This window comes from Fukomys damarensis, unplaced genomic scaffold (assembly GCF_012274545.1).
Source record: "Fukomys damarensis isolate Sample0158 unplaced genomic scaffold, DMR_v1.0_HiC HiC_scaffold_33, whole genome shotgun sequence".
NCBI classification, from domain to species: domain Eukaryota; kingdom Metazoa; phylum Chordata; class Mammalia; order Rodentia; family Bathyergidae; genus Fukomys; species Fukomys damarensis.
In genome coordinates, this window is record NW_022900945.1 from 30,459,142 (window position 1) to 30,480,618 (window position 21,477).

The 21,477-nt window shown below is 31.8% G+C and overlaps 1 protein-coding gene across 1 annotated transcript in view; it reads right to left on the reverse strand.

Annotated features, from left to right (window-relative positions):
- Dpyd (dihydropyrimidine dehydrogenase) overlaps positions 1-21,477 on the reverse strand; it is an 826,486-nt gene that overhangs the window by 367,615 nt on the left and 437,394 nt on the right. Inside the window, exon 15 of the mRNA XM_010639922.3 lies at positions 8,313-8,477. Within this exon, the coding sequence (XP_010638224.1) occupies positions 8,313-8,477 (165 nt within the window). The remainder of the gene's footprint in view (positions 1-8,312; positions 8,478-21,477) is intronic.

Here is a 21,477-nt window from a genome sequence, read left to right on the forward strand (position 1 = left end):
CTTCACCCCCTCCTCCCCTCCCCATCTACAAACACTTTATTTTCATTTTTTCATTATCTCACATTTTTTTTCTTTTCCCTTATTTACCCTTCCCCTACCCATCCTCCATTCTCATTTTCTATATTGGTAATTCATGTTTCTTTGGTTTTACTCCCAGAACAGTTTATTGTTTTATCAGTTTTGATCTTCACAATGAAGCAGTTTAACTTCATTAATTTTCTCTATTATTTTTCTGTTTTTTATTTCACTGATTTCTTTCATTGATTCATATTATGTCATTTTTTTTTATTCACTTTAGGTTTAATTTTCTGTTATTTTTCTAGTTTTTAAAGGTAGTTGTCGAGGTCATTAATTTGAGACATTTCTTCATTTCTGACATATGGATATGGTACCATAATTTTTCCCATGTATGCTTTTTTATCATACCACAAATTTTGAAATGTTGTACATCAAGCTTCTTTCAGTTTGAAATACTTTCTAATTTTTGCATGATTTTTCTTTGATAAAGGTGTTATATAGAAGTATATTATTTATTTTAAAAATATGTATTTTTCCAACTATATTTCTATTGTCAATTACTAATTTAATTCTGTTTTGATAAGAGTATGTACTTTATAATATTTTAATTATTTTAGAATTATTGACATTTCCTTTAAAGGCCAGGATATGGCTTATCTAGCTAAATTTAATAAATGTTTTAGAATACTATGTATTCTGTTGTTGCTGAATGACATGCTGTATAAGTACAAATTAGATAAGTTGGTTTATAGGAATTTTCAAATCTCTGAAATCTTCATTCTGTCATTTTATTAATTATTAGCAGGAAGGTAAAATATATATATATCCAACTATAAGTGTGAGCTTTTCAATTGCTTCTGATGACTGTATCAGTTTTTCTTTATGTATCTGGAAGAGCTGCTATTAAGTGCATAAAATTTAAGGTCATCACCTTTAGGTGAATTGACCACTTCATCACTATGAAATGATCTGTTGAAATTTTCATCCCTTGGTAACATTCTTGGGTTGGTATTTTTGTTGTCTGCTATTAATATCATGAGATATTATTTCATTTATATTTAGCACCAAAGATAATTTTCAATTTCATTTTTTTTAGTTTAATTCTTTTGCTTAAAGTCATTTTTGTAGACAGCATACAGTTGAGACTTGCTTTCTTCAAAAGTCCAATCTGAAAATATTTGTCTTTAAATCCAGGTGTTGAAATCATTTATATTTTTAATGGGAGCACTGAATAGTTAGGTTTAACTTTATCTCCTCACTACTGGCTTTCTATTTGCCTCATATCTGCTTTGCTCTTCTTCCTGCTTTTGTGGTTTCTTTTGGATTGAATGTCACTTTATAATTTCATTTTATAATTATTTTTGCTTTTTAGCCCTACTTGGTTGCTTCACACTGTAGCTGTTTTAGTTTATAGTATCTTTAAGACACTCTGAAAAATATCCTTATAACAATACTAAGTTACGATAGCCTATCTCCTAATAATATAAAACTTTGTATATGGTGCTAGAAGTTTGGAGATATTAAAATCTTTCCATCCCTTCCCGTATAACTTTTGTAGCTTTGTCCTATATATTAGCTTTATATATTTTAAACCCCCATACTGTAATTATAATACATTTTTGTTTAAAGAACCAGTTTTCTCCTAAAACAAGTTAGACAATAAGGAAAAAAATCATATAGTTACCCACATCGTTATAAATTTTGATCCTCATTTTTTTATGTAGTTCCATACTTTGATGTGGCATCATTTTTTCCCAGCCTAAACATTTTCTTTTAACATTTTATATACAATAGTATAGATTTCCTGTTATTGTATTTGAAAAGCCATTTGTGTCACCTATATTTTGAAAAGTTTCATTTCTAGATTTTCTAATCTAGATTTAGTACTTTAAATATCTGGTTCCATAATCTTCCAGCTTTCTTTGTTTTTGATAATAAATTACAGCAGTAAACCTTATAGTTGTTCTTTTGTACAGAACATGTCTCCCCTCACCTCATCTGATTCCTTTTAATATTTTTTCATCAGTGGTTTCATTAATTTTATTATGCTCTGTTAGCTTGATATTCTTTCTTTTTCAGGTTTCTCATGCTTGGCTTTACATTTTCTTGGTTTAGATTTCTGTTTTTTCTTGAGGTGTGAATAAGGCACAGTTGTATTTTTAAGTAAAACTAGGAAATTTGAGCCATTACTTCTTCAAATATATATATTTTTTTTCTGGTTCATTATCTTCCTTTGGAAACTCCAGTTGCATACATATTTAGTCTCCTGTTTTCAGCTCACTGACTCACTGATGATCCCTCTCCTTCTCTCCTCTCTGCTTTATTTTTGAAAATTTTTATTACAATGTCTTTAAGTTTATGAATTATTTCTTCTGCAATGCTTATTATGCTGTTCAAAACTTCCAGTATATAGCTTATCTAATTAATTATAGTTTTTAATTTCTGAAAGATTTATTTTAGGTCTTTTATCTATTTTTCCATGTATTAACTCTTTGAACATTTGAAATTTAGTTATAACAGAGCTCCTGTAATTATCTGCAATTCTAATACCAAGTCATTTTGTGGACAGTTTTAATTCATTTATTTTCATTTTACTATGATTTGATTTTCCTACTTTATATAAGCAGGAAATTTTTGAATGATGCAAAACACTGCTCATCTTATATTGGTTGGTATTAGATATTTTTGTAAATATTATCAAACTTTGTTCTGGGTTGCTGTATGGAACAGCTATTGAAGGGAAGCCTAGGATCTCTCAGATGTGGTTCTCTTTTTCATACAAGAATTTACATAGTGATTTTCTAATATTGTTCATGGGTTCTGAAAGCCATACATATATTCCAGCCTCACTTCTTTACAAAATTTAGGATTAAAAATCAACAGAGATGATCAAGTGGTATTACTTTATTGACCTTTAAAATGATCTACCTAATTTTAAAAAATAAAAATATTCTGTAATAGCAATGAAAAGTTCAAAAGTGAGAGTAAAATAGTCCATGCTCAATTAACCCAATCAATCTATTTTAATTTTTCTAGAGTTAACAGAGTCCAGGAGATAAATAGGTGTAGGTTAGCATCTGAATGAATTTGAATCTCAGCTTCTCCTCTCACTTGCTATTTATTGACACTCAGCCTCCCTCCTCGTCAGTGAGATAATTTATAACCTCATAAGTCATTACAAGAATTTAATGAGATACTACATATAAGATGACACATTGCAATCACTCACTACTATAAATTATATTGAATAAAATTCTATTTATGCATTTAGCTTTTTTCCTATTTCATTTTTTCCATGATATATTCTAAAAGGGACATTTGACAAATAAAAGTTAACAGCATCTTTGTAGCTCTTGAAGCTCATTTCCTGATTGATTTTCAAAAACCATGTGAACTAATGGTTTATATAAAAAGTACTATTTCATATGTAGATACCAATTAAAAAATTACAGACTCACTCGACATGCTTTTTAATAATTCTTCTGAATTTGAGTTCATTATGTGACTTAATATGTAAGGTCTTCTGTCTAATGTTTTATTCATTATACTTTCTTACTTTATTATCATTCATTCATTTGATTTCTCAGCTTCCCATTAAAATAACACTAAAATAATGGCAGTTATTTTCTTAGATTTAGCATAGAAGCAAAGGAAAAAGCTAAAATATGACTGACTACACAAAATGGGGACAGGGAAAATGACTCAGAATACAGAGGACAGCTCATAGGTCATTGATTGGTTCACGGCTCCATGGAGCCAAGTATTTTCTTGGGATAGGATATTCCCAGTTCTTTAAAGAAAACATCAGTTGCTCCCTTGTTGAAATAGTAGAGACTGGATTTACTCTCCCAATTGAAACAGCAAAGAACTTATAAAACACATGAAATAACATTTTATTAAGACCTTGAACATTAAGCAGTAAAGGACAATGGTCAATGAAAGGTAGAAAACTAAGGAAATAAGTTCCAGAGTGTTTCTAGATTTGATTTGAGAAAATGAAGCTCAAAGTCCAGAGCCAAAAGACAGACAACCAGAAATCAGAAAGCTTCAGAGAGAATGTCAGATGCTCTGAAAATCTCTCTCAAGTATGTAGCACAGTACAAATTAGGTCATGCATGTGAATATACTATAAGAGACTAAAGAGTGGAGCTAGCAGAATGAATCTGAAAGACTAGTACTTGGTTCTTACACAAATCTGGGAATTGTGACAGACTATAAAGTCCAAACACAACTCACATTTTAATACTGGAGAATAATTAGCCTTAGGCTGAGCACTGCTCTGCTCATGTTCCAGAAACCTTAAGAGTAAGACCTGAATAATAAAATATTTCTAAGATTATGTATAAATACAACTTCATGTGATATAATTTATAGTAGTGAATAACTGCAATGTCTAATGCCATATATAATGCTGACTGTATATGCAACAAAATCAATTGATGAGCTTTATAAAAACACACAGCATATACACACATACATGTATACATATACAAATATATGCACATATCTAGCCACATACAAGCACATGTACATATCATAGATGCATATTCAGTCCACCAACCAGAATTTCTGGAACAATTAAACTAGGATATAAGCTAACCACAAGGAATCTTTATTTAAAGATTCAAATGTGCAATCAGAATTGTTAACTTGATCGCTATAGAACCTTTGATGAAATAGAGTATTCTTATGGGCCAGGGGTTTACCTCAGTGATTTGGTGGCCCGCCTTGCAAGCCCAAGGACCCAAGTTCAATCCCCGGTACCAAAAAAAAGAGATTATTCTTGAGCTCAGATGGGAAAAAAAAATTAATTTTTATTTTCTACTAAAGTGCCATTATAAATTAGTATTCCTAAACCACGAAAACAGGAAACCACAGTGGCATTATTAAGAACCTGTATGGGAAGTGACATTGTAGCTGCTGTGGGGACTTCAGGAACTTTTGTCATGATTCCATCCAAACTAAGTATTTAGTAGACCCTAGAATGTATTATTTAATGCCTTGTGAAGGAAAACATATATCATTAAACCTTATATTATACATTTATTTTGAGAGATTTTTAACAGTGGGAATCCTTCCTAAGTCTAAGAAATGATTCTCATGCTTTCAAAACATTATTTTGAAAATAAGAAGCTCTTGGGGCTTGCCAGAGTGCAAAAGATGCCCATTGTGCATACACAGGTTTAAGAACTCTGTTCTGAGATGCTACTGGTTCAGAAAGATCCTCAGGAATGCAGATGGAGATCAACTTCTTTAGAGTCACTTTGAATTTAAATGAGTACAATGAGTATCTCTCAGCAATTATCTGAGAAAGGAATGCAGCAACAGTGAGATGGCATTGTACTCAAAGTATATTTACATATCAATTGTCCTTCCTCTATCAATTTCTCTAACAAAGCCATCATTCCCATGTTTATCATTATTAGGTGATTCTGCTATTGATTCTCTGCCTTTTGCCCAAGTCTTTTTGTTTGTTTGTTTGTTCTTTACTTTAGCTGCTCAAGTCTTTTTTGTTGTTCTTTACTTTAGCTGCCACAGAAGATACAATATATCACTCTTTACTTGATGGTTTACTGCATTTAGGCCAAGAACAGCATGTATTTTCTGGTAAAAATTTTTCTTTCAAGTCTAAAATATACGACTAGTAACATTTTTGAAACATAAAAGGATTCATTTAAATTGATTTTTTTAAACCCTAATTATATAGTATATTTCATAATAAGCTTTGCAAAATCTCAGCTCAGGAGTTAAAAAGAAAAAACTTCTGCTACTCATAAATTGTCACTACAGTTATCAGTGTGCTAAATTTAATTCATAGGTAAATAAAAGGAAAAACTGAAAGCCATGTAGAGGTCTATTATGAGAGTAGGCATTGCTATAACTGGTCGTTATGTTTCAGAGGGTCTTGTTACCTTTCTATTTAGGATGTTCTTCAGCTGTTTCCTCTGGTGCATGGTCAATTGGTGTCTACCTTGCTTGGAATAGACTCTACCTGCTAGTAGTAGCTGGCTTGCATGTCCTCAGCACATTTTCTCTTTCAGAAAACGTAGCCCTTGCTTAGAAGCTGCCACAGTAGTTTGAATTATCCAGTCCCCATCATTAAAGGTGGCAGGCACGCACTTGAGAATGATGTGGGAAAACTCCGGTGAGAGTGATAATTAAACTTGGAAAATGAGGGGTCACCTTCTTTCATTCAGTTCATTGAGTTTGGCACCAGAATAATTCCAAAACAGTGGGGGATATTCTCCTCTCAGCATGGCAATATCTAGGTGCACACACAGTATTTCTATGGGATCAAGTGGGAACGGCTTTTTAATTGTATTTAAAATGCTATCTTTGATATGGGGAATAAAAAATGTTAAAAATTAGTTCTAAGAATATAGAAAAAGACTAATGAGTTTAATCTAAATGGTAAAGAATTAGAAACAAGAAAATAATGCACTGTTTTGTTAGGGGAAAAAAACATATAAAAGAAGAAACCTGTTGCCAGGGAAATTGAAAAGAACATTTAAATGTGACTCTTCTGTCTACTTGACTGTGGAATTACAAAGCAAGGGGTTTCATCTCAGCTTTCTTGTCTACTTACTGTCATTTCTTGGTGACCATTACTATAACATCTTACTCCTAACCAAGAGAGGGCAGAAAGTATTGTGTAAGCTTAAAAGAAGCAACTGTTGTCAATTATTTTTCAGGAAAATACATTTTTTTTCACAGACACATCGACTTATCTGAATACTATTGAAGCACTATTTGTTAAACTATATTATATATATTTTTTGCATTAAAATACTGAAATGTTAAGAGCAACACAAGCAGGTACTCTAGAGAGCACTACTGTTAGAAGCATGTATGCTAAAAGCAAACTTCAAATTCCAGCTTTAGCATATATTAGGGATGCAACACTGGGTATGTTACATAACCTCTGTGTTCCTCACTTCCATCATCTGTGAAATGGCATAGCATAGAGTATATAAAGTTGCTGAAAGATCGAGTGAGTTTAAAACTCTGCTTGTATAACAGTGCCAGGCATGGAATAAGTGCTATAAAGGTGTTCACCGTCATTGTATTACATGTTCAGCACCTAGCACAGTACTTAATGCTGTAGACCAAATTAATACACACATATATATTTTTTTTCGAATTGACCATTTTTTTTGTTCTTTTCACTCTGAGAAAAGCTTCCCAAAGGATATAGATCCTTGAAAAAATAAATATATCAGCATCATTTTTTACAGTCATGTAATATGAAAGTAGAACTAATTTTAACATCAAATTCAGAACGTGAGAAATTCTTAATAAGCAGAAACTATAGATTTCAGATGAGTCATGATAGTTTTCTTCACATCTGAAGAATTATCTTAGGAAGATAAATTATATTTGTTCTGTGTGACTATATTTATTGCAAAGTAAGAGGGAATAAGGAAACAATTAGAGCTGTCTATAATAGAAAAATCTTAATGGGCTAGGCAATCAGGTACTATCTGCATTCTTTTTTAAAGATATGCCAGGTATATTTTTTTATAGGCAAACATCTATGGATTTCATTAGATCTAAAAGTATTTATTATTAGCAATCATGAAGTATTCTCTTTTGTTTTAGAAGGAGAGACATAGTAAAATATTTTTGGTAGCATAAACTCACACTGCTTAAAACCTCCAAACTCCAAATTCACTGAAAGAAGGTGAGAAGGGGTGAGGGGTGAATTAATTAAGACATTAACAATAACCCTCACCAGATTACAGAAGAGACAATACTCTGTATTACATTTAAGCCCAGTTTTATTGCAATATTTGTACATGGTCTCTTAAAAAAGAAAAAGGGTTTAAAAAGATGATTGATTCATTTAGTATGAGTGTTAAAACTATTTTATTTGGTAAATTATTTCCTACTTAAAATATAAACTACATAAAATATTCTGCTTCAGCTTAGGTTCATATTTGAAATGATTTATAGTCTGTAATTTCTTCCTAAGGTCATCACCTTCATAAATACCAGCCACACAGAGTGAAAACCAACTCAATAAAATGAGTATTTCATTTCTTTTCCTTCTGCTTATGTAGATACTTTCTCCATTTGCACAGAACCCATTTATAACAAAGCCTCACATTGTGAGGATTTTTATGAGTTCTTGAGCTTTCTTTTTTATCTTTCTATGCATCAGCAAAGTAACTGGCAGATTCTTTAATAAAATATATTATCCACATTAATATTTATAAGCCTATGAATTGGATGTTTAAATAAACATTCACCAACTTATGCCAATTCTCTTGTTTTAGATGTTAAATCACACTTACATTGTCTGGGAAGTCAGCCTTTAGCTCAGTGACACTTTGACACCAATATGCAGCTGTTTTTTCACTGATGAGCTCAATATTCAGAAAGGAACTCTGTGCTGGGCCATACATGGGGCCAGAGGTAGTCCCCCGGATGATTCGGGGTGAAACATTTGTCACGATGTCCTGATAAAAGAGTAAAGATATTAAATCTCCTTTAGAAAAAGAAAATTTATGTTTATTATATGCTCATTTCCATATGACAATATTTTACCAAGTTCTTTTTCACATTTTTGCAGAAGAATTTTTAACCGTCTTGAATGGCATTGGAAATTATGTTACTTCTAAAGAAAAGGAAAAGTAGAATATTTATTAATTTAGCTAAATTACTTCCTCAAATTCTAGGCTAGCATAGTAGAAAAATAAGTACATTTAAAATCATTATTATTGGTTTCAACACACATTTTTGTTTACAATTTTAAAAAGTAAATATTAATATGACAGGTAGAATGTAAAATTACCATTTCAGTTTATTTAATCTTAGTATCTCTAAAGTCTCCAATAAAAGCAAATAGTTTCACAGAAAACATTTATAATTTTTCTAAAATGTAAATCCAGAGTAAATCAGCCAAGGAATAACCATTGGTATTCCTGGCTCATCAAATTTTAACACATGTTCTGACACACTAATTGGATCAAATTACCTATAGAATTGTAACCCTATATTCACATTTAGTGAGAAGAAAGTCTTCCCAAGACTGAAATGAGGATATCAATAACTTCCTTATAAGTATAAACAGTAAACAGTAAAATTAACTGGCTTGTTAAGTGTAATTAACAATCCACAACTGCTTCTAAAGCTGTATTAACAAAGAAGAGTAACATTCTTCCATTCCTTAAAACTAAAAAGAAACAAAGAAGAAAAAATGTTTCTTTTGCCAACTTCCAATTAAAATTAATTTTGAGTAAAGGTCATTTAGTTAAGGATTTATCAGAATTAGTCTTTTAAGTACCCCTCCTCACCATCTTGTCACTTTTAGTGAGATAACATGAACCCCCATTAGTATATAGCAATTAAGGTCAATTTACATATTTTAATTAAGAACCACCCCATATAAAACAATTAGCGTAATAGGCATACTAACTGGATTTCATAACATTTGGACATTTTTCCAACTAGATAGACAGGAAACCTTAATTAGCATTAATTAGTGCTGATCTGCATATGTTTGATAAGGCATACCCTTGCCACAAAAGATTATTTATTCCTGAATCTGCCAAATGCTACAGTTGCAGAGGATAAAAGGACTTTTCTTCACATTGCATGTTAATTTCTGCTAATTTACATTCACTTTTACATTTGAATTAGTATATTATAAAATAAATGGTATAAATGTTACAATAAGCCTCCTTAAATATGTACATTTTAACTTATAGGAATTATGCCAGTTAATTTTTTACTAATTAAGCCATCTCATTTCTATTGTTTTTGTGCACAACATTAGAGCTTTACTTTGATTTGCTACTAAAAAGCCATGTTACACAGTCTTAGTGGGTAGAATGACAAATGGAATCACTCCAGGAAGCTCAAGCCTACCTAATCAAATTTTCTGTCTTGACAAATGCTTAAATGTGTGCTCTCTATCCCTACAGGTGGCTCTGAATAGCTCACCACATAGGCACTCATGTGTTGCCCTGGTCTGAGAAGACAATTCTAGGAATATTTCCCTCTAATGAGGCCATTTTTCTTCTCTCTTCTAATTTTGAAGAAACACAGGTTTAAGATTCTTATTGTCTTCTGTTTTATCTACCCACAACTTTTAAAAGTTTTTCACCTAAATAATTTCAACCTAGGGCCCTATACAGAAGTACTTAATCATATCTGGGATTTAGCTTAGGGGGGCCACTACCTGCCTTATAAGTGGAGGGTCCTGAGTTTGATTCCCGGTACAAAAAAAGGTACTTAACCAAGTAAGGGAGGAGGTAGTAAAGTCCCCCTCGGGTCACCAAGCCATATGGCCTAGTCCTGGGTAGCTTCACATGATGAAGCACCTGGTTTAAATGATCACCTTGTAATTCATGGTCTAAAAACAATAATTTCTGTCTCTTCAACAAAACTGATTCCTGTGTTAGCAGCATCCATATTCCTGCCCATTTTTCAGATTTTACCTTAGAATTCAGTCCCTTTGAGAAGTCTTTTGACCTTTCCACCTCCTTCAAGTCTTAACAGGACACTATGACTCACACTCCTATAATATATATTGCTGCACTTTCCACTGGTATCAGATTCATTGAGTCAAAACCTATCTTGTGTCCTAATACATAACCATCTGCTCACCTGATCATTAGTAGATATACCGATACGTTTCTTGAAGAGCCTAGGCTAAATTACAGACCAGTGATGACGAACCTTTTAGTGTTCAATGATACAAACACCCTGCAGTGGCATGTGTGCCATTGGCTTGACACCACTGTGCTAGACATTAGGCTAGGTCATATCCCGAGGAATATGAACCAAAAATATTTATTGGTTGACACTGTTCTGTCACTGAACAGACTTGTAGTTTGGGTTGACATTCAAATTCTAGGTATAAGAACTCTGTTTAGATGTTTTTGTACCAGTTCATTGCTCTAAAGTTGGGGTCCTTACTTTCTTCTATTTTTCAGACTTTTCTCTTGCAGCTTAATACATCTTCAGTGTCCTCTCTATGGCTAGATTCTGTACCATAATGCTGTGCTACAGAAGGCTAACTACGAAACCCCTCCCTACCCCAAACTACCTGCATGAGAGGAAGCATGCTGGAACTTCACCACAGCTTCTCCTCTAAGACCTTCATTATTGCTGGACCCCAACTGTTGGGAATACCTAATCCGTAGGATCCAAGTAGATGAGCACCATTCAGATATATTATAATGTCTAGGGTTTTCTGCCTTAATTGGATGTCAATTCCTAACTCAATTCAAGTCCATCTTGGGTATTTCTTAGTTGATGAACCTATCAGAACCTTAGCCAACATTAGGAGCCTCTGTGTCTGTGTCCTATGCTAAGATTAAATCATCACAGTATGTAAAGGAAATATATGTTAATATATGTATTTACAAAGGATAATAAGTTATGATTATCATATATTATGTTTCATATATACCAAGTAAATAAAAAACCCATGGTCCAGTACTTCTAAGCCATATGCTATTTAGAGCAATCCCCTAAATAACAATTAGGCCAGCAATACACAGTACTTAAAATGATCAATAAGTAAACAATATCTGAGGACAGTCAAGCAGATATTTCTTTCTTAAAATATTCTCCTTTAGTGATGCCGTAAAATCTAAATTGCTGCAACTAAGGATTTTTCCTTTCTTGTTAATGTTAAAGTTGCTTTCGTTTTCTCTTCTTCAAGCCTGCATCAAGCTGTAAATGACCATGGGAAGGTCTTCAATGATCTCTTTAACCGAAGAAATGAACAGAAAATATAAGGGAATCAAAGGGAAATTTTATTTACTTTACAATAGTGAATGTTCACTCCTTTGTGTTGATTTGTCAAAAGAAACATCTGTTTAAAAAGGTCAGTTTTTTCTTCCTTTAACTAAGCAGGCAAAATATCTTTTATTACTGTCTAAATCATACATAGTTACTCTGTAGAATCTGTGCATTATTAGCAAGTCAATTACTAACTTCATGAAAATTTAAGAATTCATCCCTTTCTGAATTCAACTGGATTCAGCATTTCTGAATTCTAATATGATAATATAGTAATAAATCTGTAAGGGAAAATTTTATTTTAGGTTTTCTTTTTCAAATTGAGTCATAGAGTATTTGCCACCATTTTGTAAAAAACTTCTTGTACTGACCTGAGACTTTATTAGAATTTTTAAGTGAAAGATGAATGAAAATAAAGGCACACCAATTATCCTTGGTTATATGATTAGAGTTACAGTTTCAAAAATTGGGCAACAACTTGCTAAAGCTTTTGATGAGGGAATAATAGAATTTGAGCATGATTTCCTAAGATAATATTTTGTTTGAATATTTTATAGCCAAGTCATATCAGTATTGCTTAAGGGAGTTCGTATAACAAAATAAATACTTTCAAGAACAGTTAGACTAGATTTCACTCTGTATAATAAAGAAGACAAAAGATAAATGCTATATCCCTAATCATTGTTGCATTAACAATGTTTAGATTTTTAACAATAGATGTCTACAGAGAAGGAAGTGTTAGGTAATATTTCCGCTTTTTGTGCTAGTGGAATTACTATTACAAAACCAAGTGTTTGTGACCTCTTAACACTTGAAGTGACGATAGTGATTTTTCAGCATTAGTAAAGACATTTAAGTGGTAAACAGACTGATCTTATTTGTTTAAGTTCATTTACTTGACCTCTCTTATCTGAAAAAAATTGTTTCCATGGTTACTACTGCATTGAGATAGTAACGACGGCCATAATGAATAGAAAATTTTGTGTTTGTATCTTATGCTAGGATCACATCATCGCAAAATATAAAGGAAATGTACACATACACATACACACATACACTATTATATATAGGCACAAGCGATATTTTGCTGAGACTATGAAAAAAATAGGGTTCAACAAAGTTGGATGAAAATAAAAACTACAATCTGCAGAGTGAAAGACACCTACATGTACTATAATAAATGAATTTTATAAACATACTGTTGAGTGAAAAGGATGATTACAGAAAATTAAGTGAAGTCTGACAAGCACACCAAACAATATATTGTTTAGTGAAATACACTAATGTGTTAAAACCATAAATACAAGTATGGAAGTCATCAAAAATAATTCAGGAGAGAAGCTGCCTCTTGGAATAGGTAGAAGCCATGCAATAAATCAGGGATTGAGGAATAATAAAAATATTGTAAATGTTAATAATACATAATTATAAAGAAATTTTATTCCCAACCTGCAGAAGTGCATACTAGAATGAGAAATCTATTCAATGAGCTGTGGGGTGGTAGAGAAGAAATTAAATCCATTTATTTGGAAATTTAGAACTTTAATCCAAGGCCTATTTGTTCTTTATTTAAATTTCCAAGGTTCTGTTGAGAGTTTCCGTTTTTGTTGAAAAAAAATTTTTAATCTATTAACTCTTATAAATCAGAATTTCAAAAATGTAAGTCACTACAGGCAAAATTGTCTTTAAAAATATCACTTCTTATATAAAATAATCTATTAATAATTATTCCATAAAAGAGGAAAATCATTTTTTGCAAATAAGCAAAAAAAAAGTTCCATAATATATTTCTATAAGTATAAATTTCCTCTACTTCTATATTGGGAATAGCAAAAACTGAAATTCAACATTGGCCTAGTTTCTAGTATAACTTCACTTTTATGAAAGAACTTTCTAATACTTTATTTTATAAAATAAGTAATTAATATTTTACTCCTCAATATAATGATCAGAATAATCTGTAATTAATAGTAATTGGTATTTTTTTGAGAAACAAATTGGGCAGCATGAGTATTTGTCCTCAATAAATCAATTTTTCCATCCAAATGTTTTTATACAAGGATAGTATTCAAATAGTGAATTGTGACAGAATTTACCTGTTTACATCAGGAACATTTACGTATATGGAAAATACAGTAAGCAAGAGTAGCAGTGCTATCTTACAAATATAAGATAGACTATCAAAGCTGTGGTACAATTGGAATTGCTGAAATATAAGACATTTATATGATAAATCTTTCATACACAGCATGTTTGATATCCATGACTCTATCATGCTGTTTATGGAAAACAGAGACTTAGAGAAATTAAAGTAATTTATCTACAGTTAGGGGTATTTAAGTAACATAAATAATAACAGTGATATCTGTGACCTATTAACATTTTATGTATGCAATTTGAACATACATTTGTTGCAAGCAAAAGAAATCAACTTCAACAAGTTAAAGTTTTAAAAAGTAGAGTGTGGTGTATTTATGGGAAAGAAGTTATTTTATACATAACTCAAGGGAGGAAATACAGCTATACCTCAGGAATGCTTCATCCTGCTTCTATTTGCATATAGTATTACTCTTTCCTTTCTCTTCAGAAGCCCAGGTCTCCAAGTAGATGACAGTCATATGAAAAGCCCCACATTTACAAATTATAAGTATAACCACTCCCCCAAATTTGTAATTTTTTAGGCCAAAGTTTAACCCCCAGGGGCAGAGACCTTTGTGGACTTAATTAACATTAGATATTTATCCCTTGCTTTAATTAACTGAGTTGAGCAGGACCAAATTAATTAGGATTCACTAGATTCCTAAGTCAGCAAATAAGGAAAAATTGACTGTTGGGCAAGCAATATTAAAGGAATGTAGTATATCGGCATTAGTCCATGTAAGTTAACAATAGAAACTTTGGAAAAATATTATATGAACATAGATATATAGTATAATTATCTAGAGACAAGGCTATAAAACAGACAAAATAATAGTTATTTAATAAAATGCCAACTCTTGATAGTATTAAATAAACTACAATAATATACTTCCTATTCTTGTGACCTAATATCTTGAAAAAGTAAAATTTTAAGAACTCTTTGAAGTGCTCATATGTTTTAGATTAAATTGAAAATTCTGTAATTCAACTGTATTGACTCAAAATGGCATGGGGTGTCTTCATCGTCAAAGTTAGGTAGGCTAGTCTGAACTGCCTGAATGTGTAGCATCTCTACAAAAGGAGGTAAGATAGTAGGAGCCCTAGGAAAAAACAAATGGCAATGCATTATTTTACAGTGCAAAGGAAAGTAATTTACGAATTGATAAGGCTTAAAGAGGGCAGTTGTGAATGCAAACTGACTATCCTGAATGTCTGTATGTCAAGGAAGGTGTTTTGCTCACAAGCTCTCCAGAGCTCACCTATGGCCAAATGTCTTTCACCTGCCAGACAGAGTCAATGTAAGGATTTAGTGTCTTATACTACAGAAATATGGAGAATAATTTTTATAATATTATTTGTGTACGACTGGCAAAATACTTGGCCATGGTCTTATGTAGCTTTTTGTCTTTCCTTGATCTTTTGCAAAGAGATTGTGGCTTTGTGTGTGTGTGTGTGTGTGTGTGTGTGTGTGTGTGTGTGTGTGCTGGGAATCTAATGCAGGGCCTTGCACTTACCAGGCAGGTGTGTTGTCACTGACTTATATTCCTGGCCCACGGCCTTTTAAAGTAGCATTAAAAATGACTTTTTTTTTTTTTTTTTTTTTTTTTTTTTGCTTTAGGAGCTCATCTCTTCTGAGATGAGAAACTACATCTATATTCAAGAAGTTATAGGGTATTAAAGGGACATAGCACGTTTGACATATACTATTTGATAAACATTTATGAAATTTTCAACTCACTGGTTTCAGAAACAGTCAACACAGAAGTTATGAGAATTCAGTCGATTGATTTTAGTGTATCAGGGGGACAACAGGGACAGCAACTAGAAATGAGGATGGTACGATTGTATGGAGTTGGGTCAGACTATAATGAGTTTTAAGGAGCTCAAACTTTACTGCAGGCTTTGAGAATCCATTGTGCTCTGTCTCTTATTCAAGTTATTAATACCAATAGCTCAGAGCAGCTGTGCATTCATTGAGATAAGTTTTACAAAGAACAGATGAAGAGCTCTTTCAGTGCTGATATCAGATGGATTAGAACGTGATTAATCAACAGACAGACTGATTAAATTATTGGGTTCACTATTCAGATAAGAGGTTTTATATACACTCTGCCAAACTATAATTAACTTAAAAAATTTCTGCTAGCCTGCTTATAAGATGATCATGTGATATGCTTTGAAGAAATCTTTGAAGGCCCAGTACAGCAGCTGTGAAGGTAGAAGCATGAGTCAGTTCTAATAAATATTACATCTCTTCATGTATGAGAACAGAATTTTCAATAAAAATGGTAAACTCTTCAAAAAATCTTCAGTTTTTTATAAAATTTTCATAAACCCTCTAGTTTTACTGCAGAAGCCTTTATAAATGAAATGGCTATTATTCAAGGGAGCCTTTAGAAGAGTAAGACATGAGTTTTCAATTTGTGAAATATAATCAACCAGAAAGATACACAACATACTGATACCAAAATAAAGAAGTTTTTGAAAGATCAGGAAAAAAAAAACCCATAGAGCAGCGGAAGGCAAAACTAACCTAAATGTGTTTGTCCTCTAGTTTTCTGTCAGTCCCAGGTGGCCTAGGGGCTGAGTTCCAATGGATTACAAATGCTTGGGTTAGGGTTTATGGTCAGGGTACATTCATGGGAGCAGACAGTTTAGAAACCTACAAAGCCAACTAAGTGATATTCATGAGCTAGAAAATGACAACAAGATGATGGTGGGGTTTGTACTTGCTTCAGACTTGATTATGGATCAAAGCTAAATAAGTCCTTCCTAAAATTAAAAATTGTTCAGGCCTTGGAATCTTGTGTAAAATATTTGGTTTCAAGTGGATTCTGATCATGGGGACCTTCGATAACTGGTAGAAGTAATGCCAACTCCTCTCTGGAGCAATGTAGTTTTCCTAATTAAAAAAAACTATCATAAATAAATTTTTAAATAAAATAAGTACACAACAGAAGAATAATCCTAACAATATGAGAAAAAAGGCTCCACAGTTGAGAATCAGCAGGAAGAGAAAGCTACAAAATCAGTATCACCCCGAACTATGTATATATTGGGGAGATCAGATATTCAATATAAAACAAAAGTTTAATATTATTGTAAATTGAAATAAATTAATGTAAAATCAAGCAACTCAAAACTTATAAATATTCAAAGTATACTGAAATATTATGTCTAGAAATAAAAAATATAATTCAGAGAAAAAGAACCTCAATAGTTTGAGATAAACAATAGATCATATACAATCTAATTAGTTGAAGAGAATTAGCCAACTTCATCTTATGTCTTATAAATTTACCTGAGAGGCAACTCAGATAAATGTGATCCTAAACAGGTTAAGGAATATGGAGGACAGACTAAAAAGGGAAAAGAAGAAATCTAATTAGAATTCAAAAGAGGATAATGGGAATATTGGAAGAAATATTGTTTCAATAGATATTGTCAGAGATTTAGTAGAACTGATGAAAGCCACCAATCCTCTAATGTCAGCCAGCAAGAAAATAGTGGAAAATTTTTAATTAATATTGCAATACTTTATTGTAAGTAAAGCATCAAAAAGAAAGGCAAGATTTAACAAGGAACTGGAAAAAACACCTGCACATGAAAGGTACATTAGCAACCAACTTCTGCAGTGTCACTGGATGTCAAAAGAAAATAGAATATTGTATATAAAAAAGAAATATTAACGAAGAATTGTATACTTTGAACCACTGTAATTCAAAGATAAGGATAAAGTACAGATACTTCAAAGAAAAGAGAAAGTAAACAAACAGTAAATAGCAGATAAAATGAATGAATTAATGTTAACTTGTTAGGATGAGTGTGAAAACAAAATACTGAGCCATAGCAAGAACAAAGCAAGTTGCATAATGACAGAAAATATGATTATACTTCATGATGTACAAAACTGAATGTGACTAAACAATATGCTTTTTAGGCAGAGCATGTGGAAAACAAGCAAAAGTTAAAAAAAAAATGATTAGCATAAAATCTAAGAATCGCTTCCAGAGGGAAGAGAAAGTGATGTACCAAAGAAAGAAACACAGAGATTCAAAGGTATGGGAATACTTTGAACTAGATCTTATTTTGTAAAATACGGGAAAAATGTATCCTTTTTTATATCTTAAATTGTCTGACTACACTAAGTATACTGATTTTTACGTATGGTATATTTAATATTTTTTCTAAGAGAAACAAAGTGATCAAGCAGAAAAATGAAAGGAAGCGAACTTAAAGGTGGCAGTATTCTGAGTTAGCAATCTATAACTCCAATACTGGTATATTTTGCATCAACATTAACATCTCAATTGAAATATGATTTTGCACATTGTTTTAGAAAGTATACTTACTTATCCTAGCCATTCTTTTAACAAAATGATAAGACTCTATGTCATGATCCTGACACCATTCTCAGCCCCTACTAAGAGAGCAAAAATTCATTTATCTTTGGAAATATTTAAGATTACAGATGTTGTCATCTAAAACTCTTGGCACAAATTTACAATTTAACGATAATCTTAAACGTATATTAAAATCACTTTAGGCAACACACACTTTACTTTTGGCTATCTTAGGGAATTCTTTCTACTAATATCCTACTGACTAAAATGGGAAGACTCAGCAAAGTGAGAAAAAAAAAAGTTTGTTTCTGTGAAATCATTTAGCTAATGAAAAAGTATTCATTTGCCCAGCTATAGAAATGTCCCTAAATACAAGATAGGCAGCTATGAAATGTGATAATTCAAATAATAAAGTTTAGTCTGTGATTTAATAATTCCCATACCACTATTCAATAGCATTGTTTCATACATTAGGCCATAAAGATTCCTGTATTATAATCACAAAACACTATTTTAAAAATGTACTATGTCCTACAGCACTTAGCCTTGACAAACAATTACTGGATCACATTCAACTGAATACAAAAAACAATCTTTATCACAAGGTTAAAATTAGCCTTGGAACAATAAATGCTTTCAAAGCTATTCTAAACTCCAAACTGCTTTGTATCAGCCTCTTTTGAGGAAATGAAAACAAGTAAACTGAAGGACTTTTGAAAAACACCCTGTCCTTGTCCTTTACATTTTTTCAAGATGTTAGGCCCATAAGGAACAATCATGTCACCCCTGAAAAGTGATCAATTTGACCTCAGAAGGAAAAGTTTTATAAATTAAAGTAAAAATAAAACAAAAACAAATAACTAGCAAAACAAAGAGCCCTCAGAATTCTACGTTTTAGAATGTATTACTTGGGTAGGGCTCTTACATTTTTTAGGCATTATTACAGGGAAAATAAATCAAGTGGCAAAGTATTTGCTTCATGGAGGAATTATTAGGATAATTTTTTTATTTAGTTCAAACCCAACATCCTGAGAGATATATTTTTTATACCCATTCATCTGACAAAAGACAGTATTATATTAGAATTTCACCATTGAAATTATGTAACAAATTACTTTAATAAGAGTGATCATTTATAAAAAAGGTATAATCAAAATCATCACCCAAAAAAAAAAAGAGGTGGGCTAATGGAAAAAATTCAATTTATCCAAAAATTAAATTTTTGTCCAGGTTGACCTAAAAAAATTAGTTTTGTTAGAGACATTTAAATCCAAATCTTCCCATTACTTTGGTAAGAATACCACTTTGGAGCCTATCACTAGCTTGGAGATCATCAGACAGTGAGAAGGAACAGATGTTGGTCACTTTCCTTTGAGCTGTAATCATGAGGACTTTAAGTGTATTGGAAGTTAATTTAGAAAAAAAAAAAACGTTAATTTAGGGTGGGGGATTTAGCTCAGTGGTTCTGCCTCCTGCCTGACAAGCACAAGGTCCCAGTTCAATCCCAGGTATCAAAAAAAAAAAGTTAATTTAACAGCATCAATAACAGTAACTCCATATAAGTAGCAATGAATTCAGGCATCTAGACGCCAAGATTTATTAAAGCATTTAAAAATGATAGCGTACATCTGAATGTGCTCTGTAATTATGCTCTGTGATTTCACACATACAGAAAAATGTAACATCCACAAAAACTCTATGAAATGAGGGAACATTTTGCTAGAGTTTTCTCTGTGTTTGGATATAAATGCGTAGTCAGATGACCAAGCCAATCTCATAGAAAGATTAAAAAAAAATCTCCTTGTGATGATTCACAATTCACATAAGCATGTCAAAGGCTTTGAGACATCCAGTATTAAATTACCTGTATCTATAATCCATACTCAAAAAACTGATTGGATTCTTATTTTTAAGATATTATTTGTTAATATTTCATAGGACATTATATTTTAGAAAACAGATTATGATATATTCATACAGATTAGTGGACTCTGAAGATTTTTGATCATATACTTCGGTTACAAAAGCAACTCTCTGTAAAAATTTACAGAAATAGAAGTCATAAAAAAGAAGAAAAGTAAGAAAAAAAATAATCTAGATATTTTGCCAATTCCTTACCATATTCTAATGCTTTATGGACTTCTAAATACACATTAGGCTAGAGAGCATTGAAAAAGATCTCTCTGAAATTTAAAAAGAAGATATTTACCTAAACAAAGCTAATAATCTGGTATAAACAGCAGAATGAACCATCAACAAATATCTAATGTAAAAGTCAGATAATACATATTTAAGCAGGTAATACGATCTCCATCACAATTATTAACCCTGCCATCCTAATGAGAAAGTAGTCCTAGAAAGTCAATAAGAATGTTTGTGTTTCAATAAAAATGTATTTATGAACACTAAAATTTGAATTCTGTATGTAAGTAGGCATTAACTAGCTATTTTTGTTTAGTACTATTCACATAAATTTCACATATAATTTGTTATAAATATCAATTTTCTTTTAATATTTTCAACAATTATTCATACTGTATTCTCAAAGTTTTTGTCTCCTCACACCCAGAAATTTATTCACTGATGTGATGATACTAATAAGTAATTAGGTCATGATGGTAGAGGGTTCATGAATGAGATTAGTGTTGCTATAAAAGAGTCCTAAGGGAGAATCTGCACTCCTAGTATATGAATACATGGATGAAAGGGCTAGAAGTCACTGTGTATAAACTAGAAAGCCATCTTCTACAAATAGCAAATCTGCCAGTGCTTTCATTTTGGACTTGTCAACCTCCAGAGCTGTTAAGAATAAATTTCTGTTGGGTAAAAACCAATCATTCTATAAGGTTTTATAGCAGCCTAAATGGTCTAAAACAATTTAAAAGTATAAAAAATCATTCTTAGCTCATAGGCTGCACAAACTGGGAAGTGGTTGCATCTGGCCCATAGAAAGCAGTTTGCGAACCTTTATTTCAAGAGAGTAGGAGATTAAAGAGGAAAGCCATGGATGACTTGGAAAATGAGTTCAAACACAATTTATTTTTCTTACTAAGCTGTAAGAGTGAAAGGTAAATAATTAGTCAAGGATGATCTTGTTTCTTCGGCTCAGTAAGTAATAAGTCTTGAATTGCTTGATAAGGAGTAAGAAATAAATATCCATTCAATGCATAATAACTGATTTAAAAAAGTAAATTTATTGAGTAAGAATTCAAAATCTTCAAAA